Source organism: Hipposideros armiger, unplaced genomic scaffold (assembly GCF_001890085.2).
Source record: "Hipposideros armiger isolate ML-2016 unplaced genomic scaffold, ASM189008v1 scaffold_3, whole genome shotgun sequence".
Taxonomy (NCBI): Eukaryota; Metazoa; Chordata; class Mammalia; order Chiroptera; family Hipposideridae; genus Hipposideros; species Hipposideros armiger.
Window position 1 is genome coordinate 7,463,184 of NW_017731353.1, and position 26,664 is coordinate 7,489,847.

Below are 26,664 nucleotides of genomic sequence, written 5' to 3' on the forward strand. Positions count from 1 at the left end.
TGCTTGCACCCCCTGCCTGCCGCCTCCCTCCCTGCCCAGCTCCCTCCAGAGGGCGCTGAAGGGGACAGCCTGCCAGGCTCAGCTTCAGGCATTACAGGGGGTGCGGAGAAGCAGGTGGCCCGGCCCCTGTCCACAGGAAGCTCACCCTCTAGGAGGAGGTCCTCATTAGGATTTACACACAGACGCACTCAAGTGTAGGAACCGAGAAGATGGCCTGGAAGGCTCACAGCTGGAGGGAACGACCAGCTTTGCGTTCACGCTGAGCCGTGAAGGGGTAGGCGCGGCCGTGTGTGATAGGGAAGGGCTGCAGGAACAGTGTGCTCCAGGCGCAGGCGGCTGTGCACCAGCATGTGGTCGCCAGGTCCCTAAGCTGGTTTGCTGGCAGGAGTGGCGGCCGGGCGTGCTTGGGGTCTTCCCGCCTGCCTTCTTAGCTCCTTCTCTGTTCCAGCATCTGCGTTTCCCGAGGACTTCTCCATTCTAACCACTGTGAAAGCCAAGAAGGGCAGCCAGGCCTTCCTGGTGTCCATCTACAACGAGCAGGGTATCCAGCAGATCGGCCTGGAGATGGGCCGCTCGCCTGTCTTCCTCTATGAGGACCACACGGGAAAACCGGGCCCAGAAGACTACCCCCTCTTCAGGGGCATCAACCTGTCAGATGGCAAGTAAGTGGGCGCCACTCGGCAGCCAGTCCTTCTCCTTTCGGACGGGCGGGCGGGCAGGCAGGCTCGCCGGCCGGAGAGCGGGCATGACCACAGGATATGCTGATAGCAGCACGGTGCTGAGAGCCCACAGGTAGAGAGAGCACTGGGCTTGGAGTCCTGAGAGCTGGGTCCCCGTCGCGGGTCTTCTGTGGCTCTGGGGCGTTCTGTCTTCTCCCGGGCCCCTATTTCTCCTTTACAAGAGGCACTAAAGCAGATCAAATGCCAGCCTCTCGGTGTCAGAAGGGACCCGGGAGGTCGTGTGGTTGTACCCTACTTAATGCAGGAAGGATATAAGGAATCCTGATGGGTACAGACACATTAAAGGTGGGAATGAATGATTTAAAAGAAGGCAGATCTTCCCAGAATTGTGTTGGGTGCATCCCTAAACCCTGGTAGTTTTAAAGTCACCTCTGAGGCCATGTGCGGTGAAGCCCTTCAGGCTGTGACCCGCCCCACCCTCCCCCGCTACCCGTATTTCTCACTGATAGTTTTATGAAGATCCCTCGGTTCCAACATTCCCCATCAAACTCGGTTTTCTCCGGCAGCCTGCGGTTTGCTGTGGGGACCCATGAGGCCCACACAAGGCAACACACTGTGTCACCCTGCACTTGACCCCGGCGAGCCCATCCCCGTTCAGAGCCTATGCTCGGGCCTTCCCCATGAGCTTGTGGGTTCAGACAGCTGACCTCGTCTGAGAGACGAGGAATCTGAGGCTTCCAGAGGTGGAATGCCTCTCACGAGGGCGCGTGGCGTGGCTGAGATCTATGCCCAAAAGTGTCTGACTGCAGAGGCTCGGCTCTGAATGGCTCAGCCCGTCCACGACGGTGCTGGAAATAAGACGTCTTCCTCACGTCTCCAGGAATTTGCAGCAGAGTCACCTGCACTGGCAACTGAGCCTCCCTTCACCCTCCGGGTTGTCTGTTTCTTTGCAGGTGGCACAGAATTGCACTCAGCGTCCACAAGAAAAATGTCACCTTGATCCTGGACTGTAAAAAGAAGGCCACTAAATTCCTCAACCGCAGCGACCACCCCATTATAGATGTCAATGGCATCATTGTGTTTGGCACCCGGATTCTGGACGAGGAAGTGTTTGAGGTAAGCAGGGAAGGCAGAGCACCCCGTGCAACACGAGGGGCAGTCCCTGCTCACAGGGAGCCTCCGAGGCTGTCCCAAGGGGTGTTTGTGGCCTGTGGGAATGGAGAGGCCACATGAGGACAGCAGTGGCCTCCCTTGTCCAAGGGCCCCATATCCGTGTTTCCCGGGGACCAGCTTGGGAAGGACATGGGGCTTTGCTGAGCTGTGACCTGAGGCTGGTGGAAACATGCTGCCTCCTGCCTTTGACCTCCGAGGGCTGTCCTGGGACAAGGGGCAGCTGCCTTCTGGGTGGACATGGAGGGCAGAGCTCGGCCAGCCAGTGGGAGTCTCGGGAAGGTGCATGCCACCACCATTCAGAGTGTTCTAAGTCGGCAGTGCCCACTGTGTCCAGCCTGGAGCCCCGCTTTTCTGGGCAGCGCCCAGGGTTCAGCATAAGACAGCGCTGGAAAACTGTCCCCACAAGTAGGTGACGGCTGCAGGTGCCCAAGGTGCACGGAACCACCTGGCGACCTGTAGACATTCTGATCCCTAGGCCCCACCTCCATCCTGGGGGTCCCCAGAGGCAGCGGACAGGATGGGCGGCATTTGCTCCCGACGTCCCCAAGAGCCAGCGTGAGCCCCTGGACATGCTCACGCTCTTGGCCGTGTTTGCATGGCCTGTCCTGTGCCCGGCCAGCCCTGCCTCGCCAGTGCTCACGCCTGAGAGGGGAACCCCGGGTGCCTGCGTCTACTCAGGGAATGGAGGCCCGCCGAGCTGGACAGGCACTGACTGGATCGTGGGGCCCCGCCCAGGGCACCCGAGGGAGAGAGAACGCATGCTTACCGTTCCATTTCTATTTTAATGGTGGTGATGGCTGCCAGTGGGAAGGGCCACCGAACCCACTGGCCCTGCACCTTTGAGCTTGTGAGAAGGATGAAATTCTGGAAGTCCCCTCTTTCTATAAGTCATGCTGGGGGCCATGGGGCATAGCTGAAACACAAGTCCAGGAGGGCGCTGGCCTCAGGGTGGCCCCACGGGCTGGGTGTGTGACCTCAGGCAAGTCATTGTCACATCGCAGAGCCTCAGCTGCTCCACATGGAAAGCGGGCTCACAAACACAGCTGCTTCCTAGGGGCACAGAGGCCATGAGGGTGGATGCGAGCCGCCCCCACACTGCCTTCCTCAGGGGGAAGGGCTGTTCTGGGTATCGGAGCAGGTAGATGTGGGAGGCAGTCCTCTGGTCTGACGTGATGGCCAAGGGCTGACCGGAGCAACCATCTGTGTGGACGCGGGTGAGGGCTGGGGAGCCGGCGTGTAAAGGTGGGTCTGTGGGTCCTGCCGAGCCTGGCAGCCCTCGTGCGGGCAGGTTCCCAGGACAGCTGGGCCTTTGGGACAGCAGGTGGGCTGGCGCTTGGGTCCGGCTGGCACTGCCAATTTTTGCAACTTCTGGAGACCCCGTCTCAGCACACTTCCAACCAGACTTGCCCAGGGACCCAGGATGAACTGGGGGATGGCCAGGACTGTCCTTAGCCAGGCGGGAGGCAGCTTCGGGGCTCTCCTGGGGAGCCTGGGGCTGCACAGACTGGGGTGGGGTTTTGCTGGTGTAGAACTCTTGCTGGTGGGAGGACCCAGGTAAAGCAGGTGACACTGGTGAGCTTTAGGTCTCTCATTTGTAAAACGTGGGACCAGTGATGGCGCCTCAGGAGATGTTTGGGAGCTTACCTGGGCTCACCTGTGAAGCGCTCATCTTGTGTACCTGCTTGAGGAGCCCGGGTCACTGTTGCCACCACCCAAGTTTCTGTTGGAAAGCTCTGAATTGGGAGATGGGAAGGTGTGCGGAGTGTGCTGAGGTCGGCAGCGCACGGCAGACTCGGATTAATTTATCATACAGTAGCTTTTCTGTGTTGTGCCAAATGTTTGCAATTTCTTGTGTCTTTCGTGTGCTCATAGTGTGCCTTTTGTTGGAAAGATTCAGGAAAAAGCTTTGTGTAAAAAAAAAAAATTAGGATCCTAAAAAAATTAGGACCCTTGAGTTTCAAACTGACCCAGAAACGCTGTTTTGCCATGAGCACAAATGCATTCAGAATCCACTGCTGTAGTGAGGTCAGGGCTGGGCTGGAGTCCCAGGGCCAACGTTCAGCAGCCGTGAGGTCATGGGGAGCTGCCCAGCCCGTCTGAGCCTCAGTGTCCCCCTCTGTCAAATGGGGACAATAACAGCTCCCACCCCATGGCACACACATGTGTAAGTGTGTGTGTGTGTGTGTGTGTGTGTGTGTGTGTGTGTGTGTGTCCCACAGCCAGCATTCCATAACTGGTCCCTACTGGCCTTATTATAGGATGGAAACGATTTATAATTTTCTAGAAGAAATAGATCTCAACTTGACAGTCCATTTCCCTTCTCCGCTTGCCTCTCCAACCGACAGGGCAGGTCTCGCGGTGCGGCTAAAGGCGGGCGGGCTTTTCACGGAGACCACAGGTCAAGAATTCGTTCAGAATTCTGGAGGGCCCCTCTTCCGGTCGTAGTGTTGGATTTGAGGGAGAGTGGCTGCCAGGAAGGAGGGGTTTTGTTGACCACAAGTTGTTCATGTTCCGAACGGGGTGTTTTCCTAGCCGCCGACTGCTGTTAGACCCGTTCACGGTGGAAAATGCGACCTGTGTTTCTTAAAGATGACCAGTGGGACACGGTGACGCCTTTGGTGGCCCCAGACCACCTTTTTTCCTTTTGGTTTTTTTCCTTCATAGGGCAGGGATAAAGTCGGGTGGGTTGGCCTCGTATTCCCAGCCACCCTTCATCTCTTGGCGAGTGAGTCAGAATTTTTGCTTGTTTTGAAATAAAAGTGATTTAACTCCTTGCCTTCCAGCAGATCCCAAGTAATGATACTTCACATTCTAACCACTTGGCTTCTAGAGAAGGCTCTTTAAAAGGAGGGGCCGGCAGCATGGAACACTAGTTCTCCAGCGGCCACGTTCTCCCCCTGGAAGGATGACTTCCTCTCATTAAGAGCCAATTTGTCCTGCAGCTCCGCAAGGGGATGCTGGGAACTTTGGTGGAGGGCCAAGTCACCCTGGCACCACTCGCTGAGTTTTGTGCTCAACTCTGTTTCCAGGCAGGATTTGCCAAACTCTAGAGTCTGTTGGGGGCACTGGAGTTTTTCCCGGGGTGCGTGTGGCCCCACAGAGGCCCCCCCCCCTTTCCACAATGAAGCACTGTTGAGGGGGAGACCCGGGGATGGAGACTGAAAGCCGACAGAGGCGCTTCCCCTGCAGTGCAGGGCCCAGTGTTAGCCGAGGGCACCCTGGCCTCCCTGGGTGTGTGGCCGACGTGGGACTGGTAGCCCCTGTTCCTTCGCTGTCCCCAGCCCTGGTGAGCCTGGCTCCAATGGGGCCTCCCTGTGGTGTGGGGGGTGTTGGGCATTCTAGTCCCTTCCAAACCCACCACCGCGACATTCCTGGGACGTGTGTGTCCTGTGCCCTGTGCCCTTCTGGGATGTGCCTGCGCCCTGGGTCCAGTGAGCAGCCAAGGGTCCCAGGGCACCTCTCCCACCCTCTGATGGGGAGTAGGTGCTGGGCCGGCCGAGGGCCCACTGTGGGGGGAGCTATTCTTCAGACCCAGATGCAGAGGGGTCCTGTGGGCCTCACGAGCAGGAGAAGTCTTGTTTTTATCCAGGGCTTAGGAATGATTTTGTGTTGTTAGAAACACAGGCTCGGCTGCCAGGGAGAGCACGGGCGTCTGGCAGGCGGTGGGCAGTGGTTGTTTGTCTTCAGTGGCAGAGCTGGACGGGAGTCTGGTAAGCGCCGGCACCGGCCCGCAGGGCCCCATGACAGCATGCCACCTGTGTGCTCTGCCCTCCCATCAGGCCTCCCCGTGCCTGGGAAGCCAGCACCGGAGAGGCTGAGGGACCTGCCAAAGGTCCCCCAGCAAAACTGTGGTGGAGTGGGGTTGTTGCCAACTCTGTTGTCGAGAGCCGATGGTTCTGTTCTGAGGTCATGACGGACTGTGGATGCAGTGGTCCCAGCGGTTCCTGTGTCTCTCTGTCCACCTGACCGAGGGAACCAGGAACTCAGAAATCAGGTCATGACCTTCCCCAGCCAGGGCGGATCCTGGGTGGCTGCTTTGTTCCCATGGCCCTGTACACGCCCCAGGGACATTGGATTCCCCTGGCCCGTGGGGTCTGTGAAGCCCAGGAACCTGCAAGGAAGATGCAGGACAAGCCGTCAGCAGGGGCGGTGGCTGCCAGAGCTGGGTTCCCGGTGCGGCCGCTGCCCTCCCCGCAGAGCGCCTGCCCCAGCCCAGGCCGTGACACAGGGGCTGATCCCGGAGTCAGTACACCCTGCCCTTGCGCTTGGGTCACCTGGGGACCTGGAGCTGGCCAGCATTCTAGGTGGAGGGGTCTTCAGGGGTGGGACCGGGAAGCAGGGCAGGGCCTGGGGCTCAGGCAGGGCAGGCCTCTGCTCGGGGCTCTGCGGTGGAAGGACCCTCCCCTGGGGTGACCCTCCCCTGGGGTGAGCCACATGGAGGGGGCGCGGAGGAGGAGGCCACCTCGGGACGGGGAGCCAGTGAGCTCTGGGCCGGGAGCCAAATCCGCTGCAAAGCTGTCGAGTGTTTCAAGGGGCAACAAGACCAAACAGACTGTGAATTGGGCTGTTCTCTGCAGAATGCCCAGTGTCGGCGGGAAGATGACAGCCGTGCGCCCGAGCAACGTCCCTGTGTCCGCCTGCCCTCCTTGCAGCCGCTTGGAAAGACCCAGCGGCTACCTAATGCCCAAGTCCCTTTTGCCTGGGGCCTGGCTTTTCCAGCTTCACGTTCTTTCCTGCAATTCTGCTTTCCTGGGGCAGGAACGGGGCCTCTGCCAAGCAGGCGCTGTCTTAGCAGTCACGGAGGCGGCCTGGGGTTCCTCACGTGAATGGTGACTGGCGTCAAGGACTGGAAGAGTGCTTGGCCCCAGAGACCCAGGTCCACGTCCTCACTCTCACTGCTCCGGCTGTGACCTCGGACCCTCCAGGAAACATCCTGTCACCCACGACTTGCTGAGCACCTCCAGGGGCAGCCAGTGCTGGGGACAAAGGGCGGGGCTCAGGAAACGGCCATCTAGTGGGCCTCAGAGCCGACAGAGGCGTAACTGGGCAACGGGGTGGGGTGGGGGTTGGTGTCGGAGCCGAGGAAGCACCACAGAGCCCAAGGGCCGAGCGTGTGTGGAGCACGTTGGGCGTAGCTGGGAGCCCCGACCTGGGTAGAGCACAGGCGTCCAGTGTCCTGGACTGTTTGCTGCAGGAAATGCTCTTTCTGGGGGGTGGGATGGAGCAGGGCTGTGCTGGACCCTAAACACACCCCACCTGCACGGTGCCCACGCCGGCCTGTCAGCCTCAGCCTCCCCACGCCTGTCAGTTTGACCCGAACGCCTCTGTCCAGAGGAACCGCAGACGCGGCCTGGACTGAAGGCAGCCTGAGGGGCCTGTGGTGGGGCTGGCGCTGAGGGGCTGGCCGGCCAGCTCTGCGTCCACCCTCGTGTTCAGACACAGGGTGGGTGCCACGTGGGGTGGTGGCAGGAGGACCTGCTGGGGCTGCCTCTGTCCCCCACCCCTACGCGTTGACAGCGTCCACAGGTCAGGTGGTTCCCCCAGGCCCACTGGTGTTTTTCTAGTTGGTGCTGCCAGTTAGACCCAGTTAGCTGGGAACAGGAGCCAGGCTCTGGCTGGGGTGGGCAGGCGGGCACCACGACTCCATGTGGAGCACAGTCCAGAGAGGTCGGTTCCTCTGCTGCAAACACAGGCCTCCCGGTCGTGGCGAGCACCGAGCCCTGGCTCTCGGCCCTGGCCGGGAGGACCTCGCCGCCCCGGGTCAGCTGATGCCAGGCTCCTACTGGGACTGTCCGCACAAACGGGCTCCTCTGCCAGGGCCGCTTGGGGCAGCTGTGTTGGCCGTTCTGAGCGCAGGGCCCACATCCCTGCCCAGCCGGGGCCAATGTGGCCATGCGTCCGGTCCCAGCAACTCCGAGGGGAGACCCTGGCATGTAGTGTCTGCATGGCCTGCTGTCACCAGTCTAAGCCCATGTGCCCTGACTCGAGATGGGGACATGGAAGCTCCCAGGGCTAAATCATGGGCCCGAGATCCAGCATCAGGGGAGGGGCGGCTCACACCCATGCTTTCCCACCACCGACAGCACGTCCTGGGGGGCCTGGTAGAGGGCAGTGGGCGTGGCCAGGCCCAGCAGCAGGTGCAAAGCACCTGGAAGCGCCTGGCCTTCCCGCTCTGTCCCAAGCCCGACGTCCACCCCAGTCCCTGATGTTTCCTTAGTGTCCATGTGTGCTTTCCCCCCGAGTGCCGCCCTGTCAGGTCAGGCTGGGTCTCAGCTCGCCCACTTCGCAGCGACCTTCCCTAGTTCCCGGGAAAGGCAGGGATGTTGCAGTCTCCATGAGTTTCCTGAGGCTGTTCTAACAAATGTCCGTAATTTGGCGGCTTAAAAAGGCAGAAATGTATTCCCTCCCCGTTCTGGAGGCTGAAATCCTCAATCCAGGTGTCACAGGGCTGCGGTCCCTCCCGAGGCTCCGGGGAGGGACCGTCCTGCCTCTTCCAGCCTCTGGGGCCCCAGGTGGCCCTCAGCGGTGGCTGCCTCCCTCCAGCCTCTGCTCCGTCTCCACGTGACTTCTCCTCCCCTCTCTGCTCTGTGTGTGTATCAGAACCCTGATCGGGGGGTGGGGGGGCCCTCCCGGGGGTGCTCTCGTCTCGAGACCCGTACCTTAGTGACATCTGCACAGACCCTGTTTCTAAGTAAGGGCCATGACCTTTCTTGTGGGGTCACTGTCCAACCCGCTTGCTACAATTAATTCCTGCAGGGCACATGTAGTTAATGAAAAGCATGTCTCTGGGTGTATTTGGTTGGTTCCAAATGGAGGCTTTCTCGGGCTGCTGGGCTGTGTCACTGAGGAGGCGGGAGGGGATGGTTGGGCAGCCCTGTGCCTGTCTCGGCTCCGGCGGGCGGCTCACTGGCCAATGAGGACCGTGAACAGGGAGTCAGAGGTGCATTTTTGTCTCTGGTTCAGGTTCAGGAAGGGCTGGGCAGCGGTCGGATGTAGGTCTGGACTCTCGCCTGGAGCAGGTGGCTGGCAGCCTGTAGGCTGGAGCTCGGTGACACAGCAGGGGCTCCTGTGGCTGTCCGTGTCCAGGGGCCTTCATCTGGAATGGCACCTGGGCTGTCAGGTTTTCAGGGGTGGGCGTCGAGCTGGGGACGTGCCCCTCTGCTGGCCTGGGTTGTGCTGTGTGCTCATGACCACGAGAGCCAAGCAGCTGGGCGGGCTGTCGGGTGAGACCCCACAGTCAGGCAGGCCCTGCTTCTGCCCTTGCTGAGGGCCCTGACCCCTCCGGTGGCCTGGCCCGGGAGGGCTTCAGGTTTCCTCCATGGAGGCCCGTGTGCCAGCCCAGACGGGTTGACGCCGTGCTGCAGGACAAGCCTTGTGGGATGACGTCATGCGCTTACAGTGGACTTTCTGATCTGCGGGTCCCCTGGGAGGACCGGCGCCCAGGGCTCCAGGAAGGAATGTCACTGCTCGGTGACCCGCAGTGCTGCAGAGGCTCCCGGGGGATCGACTGGGTCACCTCAGGAGGGAAGGAGGGTGGGCAGCTTTCCTGGAGGAGCGGAGCGCTGTGTCTGAAGCTTCTGGAAGCTGCAGTGACAGGTGAGGGGCAGAGGTTGAGGGGAGCCCGCCCTCCTGAGCCTGAGAGCTGCTGGCATGGGCCGCTGGAGGGCCAAGGGTCCCAACCTCATGCTCGGTGCTTCTTCTTTTTCATGGCCAGCCGCCAGGGGTGCTGGGGAGCTGTGGCTGAGCCCTGGCCCCCACTTACCATGCACATGGCCTTGGGCAAGGCTGGGCCTCAGTTTCATGACCCAGAAAATGGGGCTGCTAGGCTTGTGGTAAGGATGAAAGGCCATACTGCCTGACAAAGCCCTCAGCACGGGGCAGCAGCCAGCAAGCCCACGCCAGGCGTCCCTGTCACTCGGTGATGCTGTCTGAGGGCCTCTGGGTGCGGGCATGTGGTTACCGTGAACCCTTAGGCTCTCTGACCACACTGTGGGAGGGAAGGTGCTTATTGTTAGAGCTATATGACGATGATAATTAGTATTACTATCATGATTACCATCCTTGTCCCAGAGATGGGAGATTCAGCGAGGGGCGTGACAGACCTGCAGGCCGGTCCTGGGGGAACTGGAATTCACGCGCCTGCAGTGACCATAAGTCGCATTACAGAGGTGCTACAAATGCTGGTTGAATGAGCGAAAGAGTGATCAGACCTGACTGCCTTCGTGTGGGAGAGGCTGGTGAGCCTCGGTCAGGGGTCAAGGGCTGTTGATGACTGGTCGTGGTGATGGTGGCCATGACGGTAATAATGATGGTAATGTTGACGTTGATGGCGGTGACGGTGATGGCAGTGATAATATTGGTGGTGATGTTGATGGTGTTTATACTGGCGATGGTGATGGTGGTGGTGGTGGTGGTGATGATGGTGATGACAGTTGCTGTTTATCTAGGCATCACTGTCCCAGGCCCACTGTGTATTCTGCACAAGTATCACACTTAGTCCTCGGGATACTTCTGTGGATAGATCTTATTATCCTCTTTCACAAATGAACAAATACAGGCCTGGAGAGAACCAGTGATGTCCGTAAGGCCCCACAACTGGCAGGGAAGGTCCCAGCACACAGGCCACTTTTGGTCAGCGTCTCGCCCCTCTATGTGGTGATGCCAGGGTCTGTGCCCCTTTCTCTGTGGATCTTGTCACGAAGTATGTCCTTCCATGTGTAGGGACCTCCCCATGCTCATGGTCAACCCAGGCTCCACAGGCTCGTTGCTCTGAAAGTCCAGGGGGAAACAGGGTGGGGCTGCTTCACTCACATGCTGTCCAGGCAACGCGTGTGGGCATTTGTGTCTGGGCTGGCAGGTCATCTAAATGTCCAGGGCTGCTGACAGGGAAAGGACATGAGGCCCATGCCCTCTATAGCCTCGTGGGCTTTTGAGGAGGTGGGCCTGTCTGCCTGGCCCCTGACACTGGCAGGGCTGCCCTGTCCCTTGGTATGAAGACGGAGTGTCCCCTCTCTGAGTTCTCTAAGTTGGCCCCCTTGTGGCTGTAGCCAGCTTCTGGGTCCAATAAGGCAGGATCGGACCATCCTCGTCCCCGCCCCTGTGCCCTTGGCGCCCCGTGGGGACTCAGCTGTGGCATTTCACAGCCTGCACCAGTGCAGGTGTGAGTACACCCGACCCTGGTCACCCTGGAGCAGCAGCTGGCTGGTGGCACAGGTGAGAATTGGATGGGGACCCGAGGGGCCTGTGTCGCAGGGAAGTCAGACCGGGATCGGGGAGGCGGGACCTGGGGTGGGGGCAGCAGGAAGTGTTTCGTGACCACATGGAGATGTTTCTTTAACACTCGCCCAAATAGTGTTAAACTCACTCTCAGACTCCATGGGTTCTCCAAAAATCATGGAAAAAATGATCTAGACGTCCTCTGGCTGGGGCCTCTGCTTTTCCATTGTGCGACTCATGGATGAAAAATATCAGAGCCAGATTTTAAATGTGATTTGTTTGGGCTACAAGAGCTTGAACAGGGGAAACAGGTGGCCTTGTATGTGCGACATCTCCCAGGACATCAGGAACTGGCTCTGGAAGGGGGGCCTGGTGTCCCCCGGCCATTGCATTGATCACATCAGTCAGAATCCACCAGGCTCCCTGGGGAGGAAGCCCTGCCGGGTGGACCGTGACGGCGTGGCCCTCGTGCACCCTGGGTGATGTGCACGTAGGTGTCGATACCCTGTTGCTTGTTGGGAAAACCCGGTCCTGCTTCAGCTCCTGTTGACAGAGGTGGGTGGGCTCCCCACTCCCAGCAGCCGTGACCCTGGAGTGGCCTCCTTCATTGTACAGGGAGGAAACCGTGGCAACACCTTTCTGGGAACACACCTAAGTGTCACTGGGTTGGGATGGGACCCCAGGTGTACTGGCCACCAGAGCCCTCCCCCCTGCCTTCCTCCCTCTGTCCTGTGAGAGCCCGGCTGGGGAGCCCCTGCACCCTCTCTGAGCCCTGGCTGGCCAGTGGGCGCAGACTCACTCTGGGCTACCTTTTGCACAGACGGTGCCAACTTGTGGCCAGAACCACCGGCAGCAGGAAGGTGGGTGCCTTCCTCTTGGTTTTGTTCCATGGACAGCACGCTTCCAACCACCCCTCCCGCAGCCTCCAACAAGAAACGCTTGTCTTCTCAAGTTATCTGTGTCTCCCTTTACGAGTGTGAAGTGCTCCGGCTAAAATTAGGCTACAGAAATCAGAGGAAAAGTGATGCAAGGGTCCCCATGGGGCCTGTTGGGTTATAGAGGAGGGGCTGTGATGGGGCTGGTCTGGCTTCCCCCCGGGGATCAGGTTTTGTTGAGAGGAGGAACGCAGCATTGAATGGCACGGAGAGGGAGTGAGGAACGGCAGCACAAACACGCCAGAAGTGCCGGCGGGAGAGCCTCCCTCATTTGGGCAAAGCAGACGCCTTCCATCTCCAGTCCCCAAGGTTGCAAAGCTCTCCAACGAAAACTCTGCAATTTCCTCAGCTCACAGCAGACGCGTCGGCCGGATAAAACTCATTATCGGGAAAGGCAGAACTGATTCCCTCAGCAAAACACTCCCGGCTCAGCGAAGGGCCAAGGACAGCGTGTGTCCTGCTGTGCCCTAGCAGCTGAGGCCTCTCGGGCTGCCTGGCCTGTCCTGTCAGGCTGCCGGACCTCTAATTGCCACCCCCAGCACCGAGACTGGGCAGCACAGTGGAGTGGCCATAGTGATGCTGGGCATGGTGGCAGAAACTTCTAGGAGCTCACCAGAGCTCTACTGACCTGGCAGGAGCAGAAATGAGGGGCGTAAAGGAGAAGGCTGCGGGCATCGTCAGGGCGAGGGAGAGTGAGTGCAGCCGGCACCCGCTTCTCTGGGAAGGGATTTGAGCCACCGCAGGGCAGGCTGCGTGGGGCCACCAGGTCTGGGGTTGGCATTTAGAGCTAAACTGAGTGATCAAACGGCTTGGCCTGGGGATCGAGACGTGGAACCAGTTCCAGCCTGTGCTCAGGGGCCGGTTGGGCTGGTGCCTGCCCCCCACCCCCGCGGAGGGCTGCCTGGGTGAAGTGATGGTGTCATTTATGGGAACTAGGAACCCAAGGGGGTCGTGTGCGCAGAATACAGCACTTGAACTCCAAGGGGACCAGGCAGCTCTGGGGTGGGAACTGCAGGGGCCACAGGCAGGCAGTGACTCAGGAGCCCCCACTGTGCCCTTTCAAGAGGGGCCCCCTCCACGAGCCGTAGTTCATTCCGTGTGAGACGGGATGAGAGAAGAAACGAGGCAGCCGCTCTGTCCTGGAGAGGCCGCAGAGACAGGTGAGGGCTCATCTGTGTAGCTCGTCTGAGAAGTCAGTCTTGTGCAGATGCGACATGGACAGGGAACGTGAAAGGCTGAAGCTGCGCGGGGCAGGGCACCTCAGAAAGCCCTCCTGGTGGGGCTGCGAGTGGGGTCAGAGTGTGTGCCAGCAGCCCTGGGCCTGTGAGTTTGGGGATCGTTAGGCTGTCTCTGGGGGAAGGGGCAACAGGCTTTTCCAAGGTCAAGGCCAGGCTGTTGGAGGGTTCCTGGGCATCAGAGCCCTCTCACCCCCCAAAAAGGCCACTGGGGTGTCCTCAGTGCCTCCAGAAGGGTCAGGGCCCTGCCCACCAGCAACTCTGACCTAAAGCCAGCCTCACAGAGCTGGCGTCCAGCTCCCAAAAGGCCAGGGGCCTCATTGTGTGTGGTCCTGTAGCCATAGGTGAGCATCGTGACCCAGCCCCGGGCTCCAGCCTTCAGCATGTACCCCCAAAACACAGACACACCCAAGCCTGGGGCTGTCCTGCCGACTTTGCCCACTGGGCTTTGTTCCCAGGCCCCCAGCATCTCCCACCAACAGCCGCTGTGAATGGCTCCACCAGGAGAGAGGGGCCACTTCACAGGAGGCATCATGAAAATGCTCTCAAAATGACCATAAAGTTGTGGTCATCAGTTTTATACCAGAGAGGCTGTATGTAGCAGGTTAGGGCTCGCCGGGGGCGTGCTGTCTCCAGGTCACTGGCGGCGGTGGCTGGAATCCCTGCGCTGAGAAGCTTCCTGATACATGTAGTCTCGACGAGAAAAAGCGCAGTGGGGGACAAGATCTTTGCAAAGGACGCACAGGTATTCAGTGTCCCCAGCCTGCAAACTCCAAGGGCAGGGAACTTGGACAGTTACAGTTCTGGCTTTGCAGCGTCGCTCAGATTTCTCTGCCTGGTCTGCACGAGCGTGGAGGAGGGCAGGGAAGGCCGAGGTTTCCTGTGGCTGAAGGGGTCACTGAGACTCCCAGAGCCCCTGTCCTGCCCGGGGTCACCAGGCTGGTGGACAGCTGGGCTGGACAGTTTCGTACGTGCCCCCTTGCTCCGGAGAGAAATTAGTTGGCTCTGATTGGACATTTTAGAAGGAATTCCTGAGGTCTCCCTGGGGACGTGAGGGGGACCGCCCTCCAGGGAGCTGCCTTTGGCTTAGAACGTAAGGTGGGAGCTTGAGTGGAGCCTGTGAGGGGCCCTTGTCAGCCCTGGCTGCACCTTCGAACGACCAGAGCTTTATGGTTTCCCCTTCTCCACAGTGGGGGTGGGGTGGCCAGACCCCTGCCCTCAGAGAGGTGTACCCACAGCACAAACGGGCACGTTTGTTAAATCCCACGGAAGGATTTGGTGAGAAAAATGATTTTGAACGAGTGCAGGTGTTTGCAGTGGAGGGCACGTGCCGGGAATACAGCAGCTGCGTGCTTGCAAGGCCCTGTGGCCAGTCCTCAGCTGATTACACGTTCAGTCGGCTGCCATCTGGGGAGTGGGCCCTGGGGCAGGCAGGGGATCTGGGTGGCCAAGGGACAGGTCAGCGCGAACAGGGGCTTGAATCTGGGGAGATCGAGGGAAACACATCCTACCCGCGCCCGTTCGCAGATATTCATGCCATGGACTCGGCCCTGCCCGCCGGGGGCTGGGCGGGTGCCCTGGCATCCCAGGACAGAGAGGGTGGACCGTCCCGGCCCTTCCCCAGGCGGCTGCAGTACAGTGTGTTGGCTGCTCGGCCCGGGGACGCACTGAGGGCCAGCGGTCACGGCTGCCCCCCAGAGGCCCCTAAGCCTCCCCTTTCTTCCAGTAACTGCATTTGGAGAACATATATTCAGATGTCAAGCTGCCAGTGAAAAGAGAAAATATTTTATTTGAATTGGATGAAATTTCAACTAGAAGTCCTGTTACTTAATAAAAACGTGTGGTTTTGATTCAGTGTTCCTGTCATATGGTTCTCTTCTGCTGGAGAGTTTAAAATGTGGGCCAGGAGCCTCTGACATCCAGAGGGAGGAGAGGGGCTGAGAGAGAGGGGGGAAGGGAAGGCGGGAGGAGGGGAGAGGGAGAGAAGGGGGAAGATGCGAGCGCGGGCAGCTCTACCAGCCGAGGCAGCCGGAGAAGACAGGCACAGGGAGCCAAGCCTGGGGGCGAGGTGCTGGCGCGGGCGGAGGGGGGAGGTGCTCAGGTGTGCTGCGAAGCCCCCGTCCCTGCGTCCCTGCGTCCCTGTGGTGGGCCTGGGCGGGGAGGAGGCCAGTGGCAGGATGGCGGAGGGGCTGCGGTCCCACTGACGGCAGGAGGGCCCCTGTGGGGGCTGCCAGAGGCACAGCTGCGACTGGCCTTCGAAGGAGGCGCGCTTCCTGAGAGCCGTCTGCATGGAGATGGGTCTGCCTGAGGGGTTCGGAGCTCCTCACTCAGCCTTCAGGGATTTCAAACCTGAGCTTGGGGGGCCATGTATTTGGAACCATGCTTCAGAGATCAGCTGGGGTGGGCCTATTCTGGACTCTAGGACGGTCGCCCAGTTCTGCTACTGAGTCACCCCCACGTCACTTCCTCTCTGGGCCAGTTTTCCCACAGAGCCTTTGGGAAGCCAGGCGGGTGATAGATCCTGACCCTAGGGCTGTGCACGCCACCGGCACCTTGCTTCACAGAGCCCTGAAGGCCATCCGGGGACCCACACTTAGTGACTTCGGGTGGCACGTCAAGCGATGGCAGACCATATCTGCCGTGTCTCTCTCTGCCTTCCTGGTACAGCCCAGGGCCTGGCACAGAGAAGGGGTTCACACACCTTCGCCAAATGAAAGGCAGGGAGGGCCTGGCTTCCTTGCTCGGGGCTGTGGTTCTGACCTGTGCTGGATGGGCACCACACCTCTGGAGATTTTTTTTTTTTTAGCTGAGCCATCCTGCCACCTGTTGGCAGCTCAGTGGCAGCTCAGCTCGGGCCGGGACTCGAACCGCTGTTGCTCAGAGCTCGCACTCTTGAGCGAGCTCTTAACCAACTGAGCCACTCGGCCGGCCCAGCACCATGCCTCTGGGTCAAGGTCATGGCACGGTGTTCTCTTGCCCGTACTCCTGGCTCTGCCCTTCAGGAGTGGAACATGCCTTTGGCTGGACCGCAGCAGAGTAGGGCACAGGAGCAGGAGCGGCCCCAGGCCTCTGGCCAGAAAGGGGTGGCGGGGCTCATGGGGGCATCATGAAAGCCTGGTGAAGACACAGACTGGGTATGCATGTGATCTTGTCCATGGCGCACAAGGGAAGTCCAAGGTGTCAGGGAGAGTGGTTCTGTCTGGGCCGTGACTGCATCCCCTGTGTGTGATGTAGTGGCTGGCACTTAGTAGGTGCTCAGTAATTTCTATTGAATAGATGGATGCATGGTGGATGAATGGATGCATGGTGGATGGATGGATGGACGGACAGAGGGGTGGGTGGGTGGATAGATGATGGGTTGTTAGGTGGGTGGACGGTTGGGTAGGCCAGCCTGGCCTGAGTGGTTTTTGGAGGCAGCAGCTCTGGAGAGGAAAGCTGGCTGAGGACAAGCTCCCCGTCTCAGGCATCAGGCTGATCCTGTGTCCCCAAATGAGTCCTTGTGTAGCACCTGTTCCAGGGTTTTTGTCCTTTTCCAGGGTGACATCCAGCAGCTGTTGTTCGTGTCGGACCACCGGGCAGCTTACGATTACTGCGAGCACTATAGCCCCGACTGTGACACTGCCGTCCCCGACACCCCCCAGTCTCAGGACCCCAACCCAGATGAATATGTGAGTCAGTTCTAACTGGGTTCGTGGTGGGGGCTGTGGGTCAGGCAGGCAGGGTGGGGGTGGAGGGACACAGAAGCCGTGGGACCCCCGTTTTCAATAAACCCACCAGGAGAGAATGTGGATTGAGTCCCAAAGGATGTTTAAGAACCCTCTCCTTTAGGTTCAAGTGAGTTCCTAGGTGATGAGGGTGCGGTGTCGCTCTTACCCTCTGGCCTATGACCCGGATAGGGTGTCTGTGAGTGGAGAGGCCACAGGTGCCCTCGTGGGCTAAGTCTCCGGGGGTGCAGTCTGGAGCTGGCCAACGAGAAGGGAGCTGAGGGCTGTTTGTTGCAGAAGAATGGGTCCTGTGACCCCCAGAGTGACAGCGACTCAGACGAGCAGCCTCGTGCCGAGTGTTTCAGGAACGTGTCCTTGGCTTCGTCCCCCTCACCGTGACCTGCTGTGGTCTGTGGGTCAGCCTGTCTCCTTCACCTGCCCTCACACCCCAGCAGTGCCTGGGTTAATTGTTTTGCGATTCTCGCTCATACTTCCTGTGAGAACCCTCTGCCACCGCTGCTCAGATTTGACCCCCTTCTTCTAAGCTCTGTTCCTGGCTGCCCTTCTTTCATGACCAGTCAGAGAAGACGCAGTGCCCCCCAGGAACCTGTGGGTCCCCTGGCCCAGCGCGTCTTACCAGCCTGAGAGTGGCCTGGACGGTGCTCCCGGCTGAGTCCCTGCAGCTGAGGCCTCCCGGCCGGCCCCTCCTAGTTCCTGGGGTGGAGATGGTCCTGGGGACGAGGGCTGCCCTGGCTCTGTGAAGTCCCTCCCACTGAGCTTTGGGGGATCCTGACTGACAGTGGCATTGCCAGCAGAGCCCACAGTTTGGCTGGTTGTCCATCCTGTGGAGTCTAAAGGGAGAGAACGTCTGGACCTCTTAGGACTCAAGTTTCTTTGAAGGGGACCTGGGGTCCTCTGTTTGCTCTCTTGGACTTCTCATGGGGCTAGCTCAGCTTCCTGAGGACCTGGGGGGCGGGGGAAGAAGCCTTTTCGGGGCCCCGTGGGGGTTTGTGCCTGGAGCTGGGCATGGCGTTCTGGTGTCCATGCCTCCCGGCCGAGCCCGGAGCAGGACAAGCAAGCAGGCTGGTCTCCTGATGGGGCCACTCCTTCCTCACGAGCCCTGTTTACTTCCAGTACCCGGAAGGCGAGGGGGAAGGCGAGACCTATTACTACGAGTACCCCTACTACGAGGACACGGACGACCCAAGCAAGGAGCCCGCACCCACCAAGAAGCCTGTGGAAGCTGCTAGAGAGACCACGGAGGTGGCCGAGGTCTGGGCGGGGGGGCTGCTGGTCTCTGGAGGCCACGGGGCGGGGGGCGGGGGGCCAGGAAGAAGCTGTGGCAAGCATGAGTGTGGGGGCCACTGGGTGAGGCCCGAGATGGAGGTGGCGGGTGGACGCGTGGTGGGGAAAGGAGTGACCGGGGGACTGATGATTGTATGGGCTTCATTCGTACTTATGGGGAGTGTTGGGCAGAGGGCTGCCCATGGTGATGTGTGACATCGGGGGACATAGATGTGAAGGGGCACAGTCCCCTCCCCACAGAGTGGCCAGGAGACTGGCCCATGCTGCTGTAAAAGTCTAGAATATTCTCTCTTTTTTTTTTAAATTTTGAGATACAATCACCCTTTTCAAGTGTATAATTTAGGGGTTGTAGTCCATTCAGAGCCCCTCCTGGGCTGGGCTGCCCCCTTCCTGCTGGACTGCGGTGGCCCTGCATCTGAAGTCCACGGGGCTCTTGCTTGCCTGAGAGGCTCGTGCTTTGCCACAGAGGGAACCCAAGACCTGGCCCTGCCGCGTCGGCCGCCTCCCAGCCCTGCCCCTCTCTCTGCCTGGTCTCAGGAGCTGACGCCGCCGCCCACGGCAGCCCCTCCGGTGCCCAACACTGGCGAGGGGGCCGGGAAGGAGGAGGACCTTGGCATAGGGGACTATGACTACGTGCCCAGCGAGGACTACTACACGCCGCCCCCTTACGAGGACCTCAGCTATATCGAGGGCATCGAGGACCCCGACCAGCTCCCCGACCATGACGCAGGGCCCGGGGTGCCCACCAGCACGGCGGGGACCTCCAACGCCTCCAACGTAATTGCTTCCCTTCTGAGTGGCCTTGGTTGAGGCGAGGGGTGGGACCCCTGGGTGGCCCCTGCTCCCAGGAGAGGCCAAGCAAGGTTGGAACCACCGACCTGCTGAGTCCGTCTCAGTGTGTCCGTGTGTCATCTGCAAAGCGGGTGGAGTGAGTCCCGCCGTCCGGGACTCAGGGTTTGGGGGAGATGGATGACAAAGCAAGCTTGTGGACAGTGTCCCTGTCTGTGGCCTGGGAGGGGTCAGGCTGGACAGCTGACGAGCTGGGGACACGGACAAGCAAACGAGAGCGAGGCGGGTAGTTCTGGGCCCGTGCTGGGCTTTCCTGTCAGGCAGACCTGGCCTCGCCTCCCCACCAGTGACTTTGGAAAGTGACGTCCTTCTCCCCATTTCACTGTTTTCATTTACAACATGGCTCTAACGTGCCCGCCTCCTGGGGTTGTTGCCAAGTTTTCAGATTAAGGAGGAATTGAGCACAGTGCCCAGCCCAGCGCGGGAGCTTAAAAAACAGCCATTGTGTGATAATGAATTCTTGGTGGCCACGGAGTGGACACACGGTTCTGATGTGTCCAAATCCCTGTCACTGGGCATGGGATTAGGGGCATGTTACCCCAAGACCGTGAGGCCCTGGGGTGGAGCCCTGACGGCACCAGCGTCCCCAGGTGCACGGCCCATCCTGGTACATTGTGCCCATCCTGGCACAGCTCTAGCTAGCCACAGGGTCCTGGCGGGTTTGGGTGACAGTTTTCCTATGGTGAGAGGGAGAAGGTGTGTGAGAGGCCACCAGGGGCCCCAGGAGCTCTCCCAACAAGTCAGACTCCAGGCTCCCCGGAGACCCGAGGGTGTGGGGCCTGGGGCCGCGAAGGCAGGGGCATCTCTGTGCAGTCGCCTGGCGTCCTCCGGGTGACCCTGCCGCCCCGTCCCTCTCAGCCGGCTCCGCCTCCGGGGGAGGGGAAGGATGACCTGGAGGGGGAGTTCACCGAAGAGACCATCAAGAACCTGGATGAGAACTACTACGACCCTTACTACGACCCCACCGTCTCCCCATCGGAGATCGGGCCGGGCATGCCGGCCAACCAGGACACCATCTTCGAAGGGGTGAGGGGCTGGGAGGGGGCGGGGGCGGTGGGCTCCCTCCCCGGGGTCCAAGGGTGGGCCTGACGACACTGATGGCAGCCTTGCTCACCTCGCTTGCCTGGGCGGGGGCGGGGGGGGGGCAGCCACCCTGCTTTGTAAGCGTGATGACAGCTTTGCTGTCACCTCGGCCTTACCTGCCTTTCTCTCCTGCTCATTCTCTCTCCATGTTCGTTTTATAAATCCCAGATTGATGGACCACGGGGCGAGAAAGGTCAAAAAGGAGAACCCGCCATCATTGAACCAGTAAGGACAGCTTCTTATCCTCTTTCTGAAATGGGTGGGGGTGGGGTCACTGCTCAGGGCCCGTGGCCAGACCTGTGGGACCCCTGCACCCCTAGGCCACCATGAGGAGCCCCGTGACCTCCACGTGCTGCTTATTGCTGAGACTCAGGTGGGGGGACGTTCCGGACCTTGGCTGAGGTGGTGGCTACGTGGGTTTTGAATTCGTCAGAAGTCTGCCCTGTACACTTAAGGCCAGTGCATGTCACTGTGCGTCAATTGATAAAAAGAGACAGAAGGTCTGAGAGGGAGGCAGAGCCCCTCTGGAGGGTTGGAGAGGATTAGGGGCCTGGACTTTGCTCCGGGTGCTGTGGTTTACCACGGGTTCTGCCCCCCACGGCTGGTGGTGCAGCCGTGTGGTGTGGACTAAGCTGGAACTGGTGAAACGCGCTTATGAGACCACATCAGGGGAATTTAATCACACGGAGCTGCGCTGAGACCCCCGTTGAATAAAACTCAGCATTGCTGGGTAGCAGGATCATGGGTAAGTTAGGCAGAAATGACGATCGGTAATGTCTTCATGTGTGGAGCCGTAAGGGAGGGGGCAGGGAGGGGGTCCTAGATGGGGGTAGGCGGGGACCCCACTTAGTGCGGGACGTCGTCTGCCTTCAGGGAGCCATGCCTGGTTGGCAGCCCTGGGTGTACCCGGTAGCCTGAGAGCTGCCCCGGGTCTGGGCCCTAACCTCCCTTGCCCCCCACCATGCCAGGTGGGCAGGACGCCTGTGCTGCACGTGGTGGACATGGTGCTATGGACCAGGAAGAGAGGTCCACCCCGCCACACCGTCCAAGTGCTGGAGGGAGGGGGCTGGTGTCCTGAAGCGTGGCCAGTCACGAGGCCGGGCTGGGCTGGGCCTTTTGCTGCCAGGACCGGGTTCCTGATGGCGGAGCTCAGGACGTGACACTGGGGCTTCGGTGCCCTTCTGACCGTGGGCTTTGGGATGGAGAATACTGGTGGCCTCCATCCTCCTGGGGCTCTGGGAAGGTTCTCTCAGGACCTTGACCGATGCATGTGGCAAGCTCTTATCTCCCCAGAGAGACCTGAAGCCCCGTGGCTGGGGCATAGAGACATGTCCCACCTCAGGGTGGAACTCCCAGCGGGCAGACTCTGCAGCTCTCTCTTTGGCCCCGTTTCCGGCCCCCGGAGCATCTGAGGATGCAAAGGTGGTCTTGTGCGGCCCAGGGATGGGACCCGCCGCTGCCACTGGGCTGTGGGCACTGGACACACATCCTTTTCTCAGACTGGGACATCTCCTTTCTGGTGCTGTCTGCAGGTCAGGAAGACAGGGCTTACCTGGATTGGGCAGGAGTGGGGGTGCAGAGGTGACTAGGGGGACCCAAGGCCTGGTGGCCCCTTGCTCAGCCACATGAGAAGTCCTGACACCATGCAGACGACCCAGGGGTAGGAACTGTGCAGCCCAGCCTGGGGGGCCATCCTGGAAGAACGGGGTGTAGGAGCCACCCCAGTGTCACTTCTCCGTGGTCCGGGCTGTGCTTATTTCACTGGGGTGTAGAGACTGATAGTGACATTTCCCCAGATGGTTTGGTACCCAGGTGGACTTGCTGTTGATTTGGGGTGCCTTTTGTGGTATTCCCACTGCTTTAGTGAAAAGGGTGTCTTACCTGGGAAGAAAGTGGGAGCCCAGGGCAGGTAGGTACCTAGGCTGTAAAGTCCGGGCACTTCTGCCTGGATAAGCTTCCTATTTGCTTACGTCCCCAGACCGGGGGACACTGCAAGGAGAACCGTGCCTCCCAGCTCTGGAGTGGGGTCAGGGTACTTGGCTCCAGGCTCCACTGGTGGGGGCGGGCCAGAGGAGAGGGCTGAGAAGACAGGGGCAGTCCAGCACAAAACGTGTGTCTACAGAAAACCCATTTCATCCTCGCTGGGGGAAAACCAGCCATCTGGATGCTGTTAGGGAAGGGTCCCCCCGCCGCGGGCCCTGGCATCACTCCCACCCAGCCCCCAGCCCGTTCGCAGTGTCCACAGGGCCCTTGGCCGGTGTCCCTGGAGGAATCATGTAAACAGTTGGAGTTTCTCAACCTGGAGTGTCGCCAGATGTCCTCAAAGTCTCAGCTCTCATAAACAGATGGCCGAGGCCTGGGAGACACTGACGTGGTCTCACCTCTGACTGCGCGGGCGTCCGTCCCCACGGAGGATGGGGTGCCTGTTTCCTCTCCCCCCACCTGCCCCAGAGACGTCCCTCTGGGAGATGTGACTCACTGTCGATGGCGCTCTTGGAACCAGTTCCTTCTCTGTGTCCATCCCAGGGACGCGGCCGGCTCTGTCCCACTCACATCCGGCACCTTCTGTAGTTTGTCAGCAACATCAGAGGCTCCACTCGGCCGAGAGCGTCCAGGGTGATGAGCATTGTGGGCGCTCCCGGCCGTCCTAGGGCCTCAGGGGCCAGGGAGCCCTGGACTCAGTGGTCTGTATCCCATGGCAAATAGATGTCCGTCAGAGGCGCACAAATCTCCATCTCTGTGGTTAAAAAGCTTTTTTTTTTTTTTTTTTGGTCCGTGCTGTTTAGCATGTGGATGGACCTCCGTTAGGAGTTTTGAGTTTGGCAGTGACAGACCTTCCCTGGCAGTTATTCTCCCCAGCTGAACTTTGAGACCCTGGTGAGGTGTGGACGGGGTCAGCAGCCCCAGCGAGGCCACCCTCTCTGTTGTCGTCGATGCCGTCTTTGGTGGTGGCCACAGGGGCGCCTCCCGGCGATGGCTCTGCCTGCGAGAGTTCAGGCGTTGCTCTGCTGGGCTCATCTGTCCAGCTGTTTCCAGCTTGCCTCCCGAGCCTCCGCACAGTGATCCGGGTGGGCCCTCCCGTGAGAGCCTCGCCTGGCAGCGCCCCAGCACCCAGAACAGCAGTTGGCGTGTCTGGGCGGACAGCTGCAGCCCGGGCCCAGCACAGCCCGTGTTTCTCTCCTGAGCCCAGCTCAGTTCCCGAGCCTTCCCAGCTGCCCTTTCAGAGAAGGAAACAGGAAAGCTGGATTTACGAAGCTGTTGGACGGGCTCTCTGTGTGCATCTCCCGTACAAATATTTCTCCGAGTGCACATCTGTGTAAACACAGCATCCATCCTCACAGTCGCCAGGGAGCTGCAGTGGGAGGGGCAGGGGTTGGAGGGGCTCTGCAGCCCCCTGACCAGAAGCCCCTGCCCGCTGGTGCCTGGCACCTGGGCTGATGCATGAGCCTTTGCTGGCCACGTCCTCCATCTCCTAGGGAGCAATTCCAGGTTTCACAGAGGCTCGATCACTTTTGAAGACAACGCCAGGCCTCGGTGACATTGATCATCCCTAGAGAGAAGCATTCGTGCCCCTTTTGTCGGGGGCATGGAGGCAGCAGGTCTGCCCCAGGGCCAGCACGTCCAGCCCTCTCACCCTGTCCCAGAGGTCACAAGAGCTGGCAGGGAGAATTAGGACATCACTGTATCCTTGTGTCCACTGGCCCTGTGTGCGGCTGAGGCCTGCCCAGCAGGGCGGACAGACCCACCTGGTCCCAGGACCCCCCAGGTACCCCCCACCCCCGCTGCATCCTCAGTGTGCAGACCCCTGCAGGGTGCAGACCTGTTTCCTCTCTGCAAAGTTGTGCATTGGCTCAGAGCCCCCCTGAAGTGGGCATGAAACAGAGGGCGGCGGGGGGGGGGGCTGACCCTGGCATTGACCGGACGGGGGTAGAGAGAAGAGATCTGCCCCGGGAAAGGGGCTGGAAGTGGAGGCCCGAGAGTGGGGAGCCCTCCCCTGGGCCAGGGAGCTCCGTCTAGCAGAGGGCTAAAGCCCATTGTCCCTTCTGCCCACACCCCATCCCTGGAGCCCAGGTGACAGAGAGGACAGCAGGCCTTGTCCCCACTGCGGGTAAAGACAGGCCGGGTGGGGTGAGCAGCTGGAAGAGAGCGGCTGACGGCCCATGGACTCGGCGGTTTTGCTCGCTCGCTCTGGGCTGCTGTTGGGGGGGGCGCATTTCCCACCTGGAGGGAGGAGGGGGCTCCCACAAGTCCTGTCTGAGCCACGTTGGGCCTGACGGTTGCCTGCGCTGGGGGCTGGAGTCCACCCCTCCCTCAGGAAGCCATTGCCCAGGGCCTCTCTGGGTGTCCCCCCTCGGGGGCAGGGGAGACCGAGGGTGCGGCAGTGCGGTCTGGGTGCCCCCTCTCCTCTCGGCTTCTCTTGAGGGAAGCATGTGGGTCAGTGTACCGGGCCCGTGGGGGCTCCTGGAAATGCTCAGAGGACAGTCACCGTGGCCCCATCATAGCACCCTGTTACAGAGACTGCTGCTCAAGACCCCTGCCAGGGGGGCGGGCGCTGACTGGAGGCCGTACCCAGTCTGTGGTCCTCTCTTCTGGGGTCTGTCCTCACCAGTAGGATCTGGGGGGGCCGGGGCCCACCCTGGGGTCTCGGGATGGTTGGGGTTCCGGAGCCTCAGACACTGTCCCCGTTTCTTCCAGGGCATGCTGTTGGAGGGGCCACCCGGCCCTGAAGGCCCCGCAGTGAGTGTCACTTTTTATTTTCCCATGACGTGTGGGAGGTGCTCAGAGGGATCAGTGACATCCGCTAAAGCTCCTGGATGGGAGAGGGGGAGCGCTCACCACCTTCTGCAGACACCCCGGGGCCCGGCACCTCGCCGGCCCCGTCTGCACCGTTGCCTAGCCAGGCGGGAGCTGGGTGTTGCCTGTGGCTGCGTCTTTGAACTCTGCCCTGATTTTATTTTCAATCCTAGGGTCTTCCAGGACCTCCAGGAACGATGGGTCCCACTGGCCAAGTGGGTGACCCCGGAGAAAGGGTAAGGGGTGACTCCGCTCCCGGGGGTCCCACGCTCTGTGGTCTCGTCCCTGTGTGCCCTGCTCTGCCTCACACGTGCAGACGGCAGCCACACGCCAACCTCCCTCTCCTCGTTGCCCCGTTACATCTCGTGCCACCCCCTTAAAGCATCCAGCCGCTTCAGATATTTAGGGAGGCCGACTAGCGCCCTGCCCTGAGTCAGGTGACACCTGCAAGAGTAAGACCCAGCGGGGCTGGCCTGTAATCCCAGGGAGGCTGCTAGTGGTCAGCTCACAGCGGGGCCTGCAGCCCTGCATTGGTATGACAGTGACAACAGCAGCTGCCGTGGCCAGAGCTCCAGGTCCGGGCTTCTCACGGAACTTGCATCGATTCTTCCTCAGTCCAAGGACTTGGTTGGCCTTGATACCCCTCACTCCACCTTCCTTGCTGGAAATCAAGCAACAGACACGGGGGGAGCTTGCTCGGGGCAAGGGGTTGTGTCCCAGGTGACCCTGGTCCGGGGGACCTTTGCTGCAGAAGAGATGAAGGCTGAGCCTAAGACACGGCAATTTCGTTCTGACACCTAGTGGGGCTTTGGGGTACTGCAGCCTCGTGGGTGCTTGTCTGGCTTGGGTCTTCTGTTTTCTCTTTCTTTTGTTTCTTCCTGATGGTCTAATGAATATCAACGTGAGCACAGTCAGATGAAGAGCCAGTAACTGGCTAAGCTGTAGACGAGAGAGCTTGGGAGCGTGTGCGTCCTAATGGACATTTATCCCCAGGGCCTGCCATGCTGCCCAGAGCCGAAGACGGACCTTAGCGTCTTGGGTGGATGATGGCTGGGTCTGGTCATGTGGAATGGTGGCTGGGGTCTCCCTGTCCTGCGTGCTGGGTGACCTCTGAGAGCCCAGCTCAGATGGAGCCTCAAACAGGATTCTCTGCCACTTTATTTATGGTCGATGGCTTTGGGGCCCCAGAGTAAGTGGGTCTTGCTCCGTGGCAGGGGACTCGGCTGGCCTGTGGGACACTTGTGCTTCCAACAGGTCCCTGGCTGTGCTCCCCGCTCGGCCACAGTCAAAATTCCAGACAAACAAGTGAGAGCCACTGCCCTCCCCCACCCCAGGACCAGCACGACTCGAGTTGTGCAGCTCACTCCAGAGGTCTGCGCGAGATGGGGTGACGGCCAAGTCCCCCACAGAGCCATCGCCACCGGGTGTGGCCGAGGCTACACGTCCACAAGAGGGGACCACGTGGCCTAGTAGACGTTTCCTCGTAGACATAGGATAGGACCCTACGCTCCACATGGCATGCACGGATACTGACCGACCAATCCCCTGAGTTGCTCCAAGTGTCCGTCCATCCATCCGTCTGTCCACCCAGCACGTAGTGCCAGGCACTGGCCTAGCACTGAGGATCTCAGTGCTCACGAACCAGCACTCTCTGTGCTTCTGAGTGCTCAGGGCATCTGGGCAGAGGGGA

The 26,664-nt window shown here is 60.3% G+C and overlaps 1 protein-coding gene across 1 annotated transcript in view; it reads left to right on the top strand.

The window, feature by feature from the left end:
* Window positions 1–26,664, top strand: part of COL5A1 (collagen type V alpha 1 chain) — a 157,107-nt gene that overhangs the window by 29,958 nt on the left and 100,485 nt on the right. Inside the window, exons 3-11 of the mRNA XM_019641843.1 lie at window positions 449–662; window positions 1,634–1,796; window positions 16,776–16,907; window positions 18,078–18,215; window positions 18,786–19,025; window positions 19,956–20,123; window positions 20,349–20,405; window positions 24,876–24,917; window positions 25,148–25,210. Of these exons, the coding sequence (XP_019497388.1) occupies window positions 449–662; window positions 1,634–1,796; window positions 16,776–16,907; window positions 18,078–18,215; window positions 18,786–19,025; window positions 19,956–20,123; window positions 20,349–20,405; window positions 24,876–24,917; window positions 25,148–25,210 (1,217 nt within the window). The remainder of the gene's footprint in view (window positions 1–448; window positions 663–1,633; window positions 1,797–16,775; window positions 16,908–18,077; window positions 18,216–18,785; window positions 19,026–19,955; window positions 20,124–20,348; window positions 20,406–24,875; window positions 24,918–25,147; window positions 25,211–26,664) is intronic.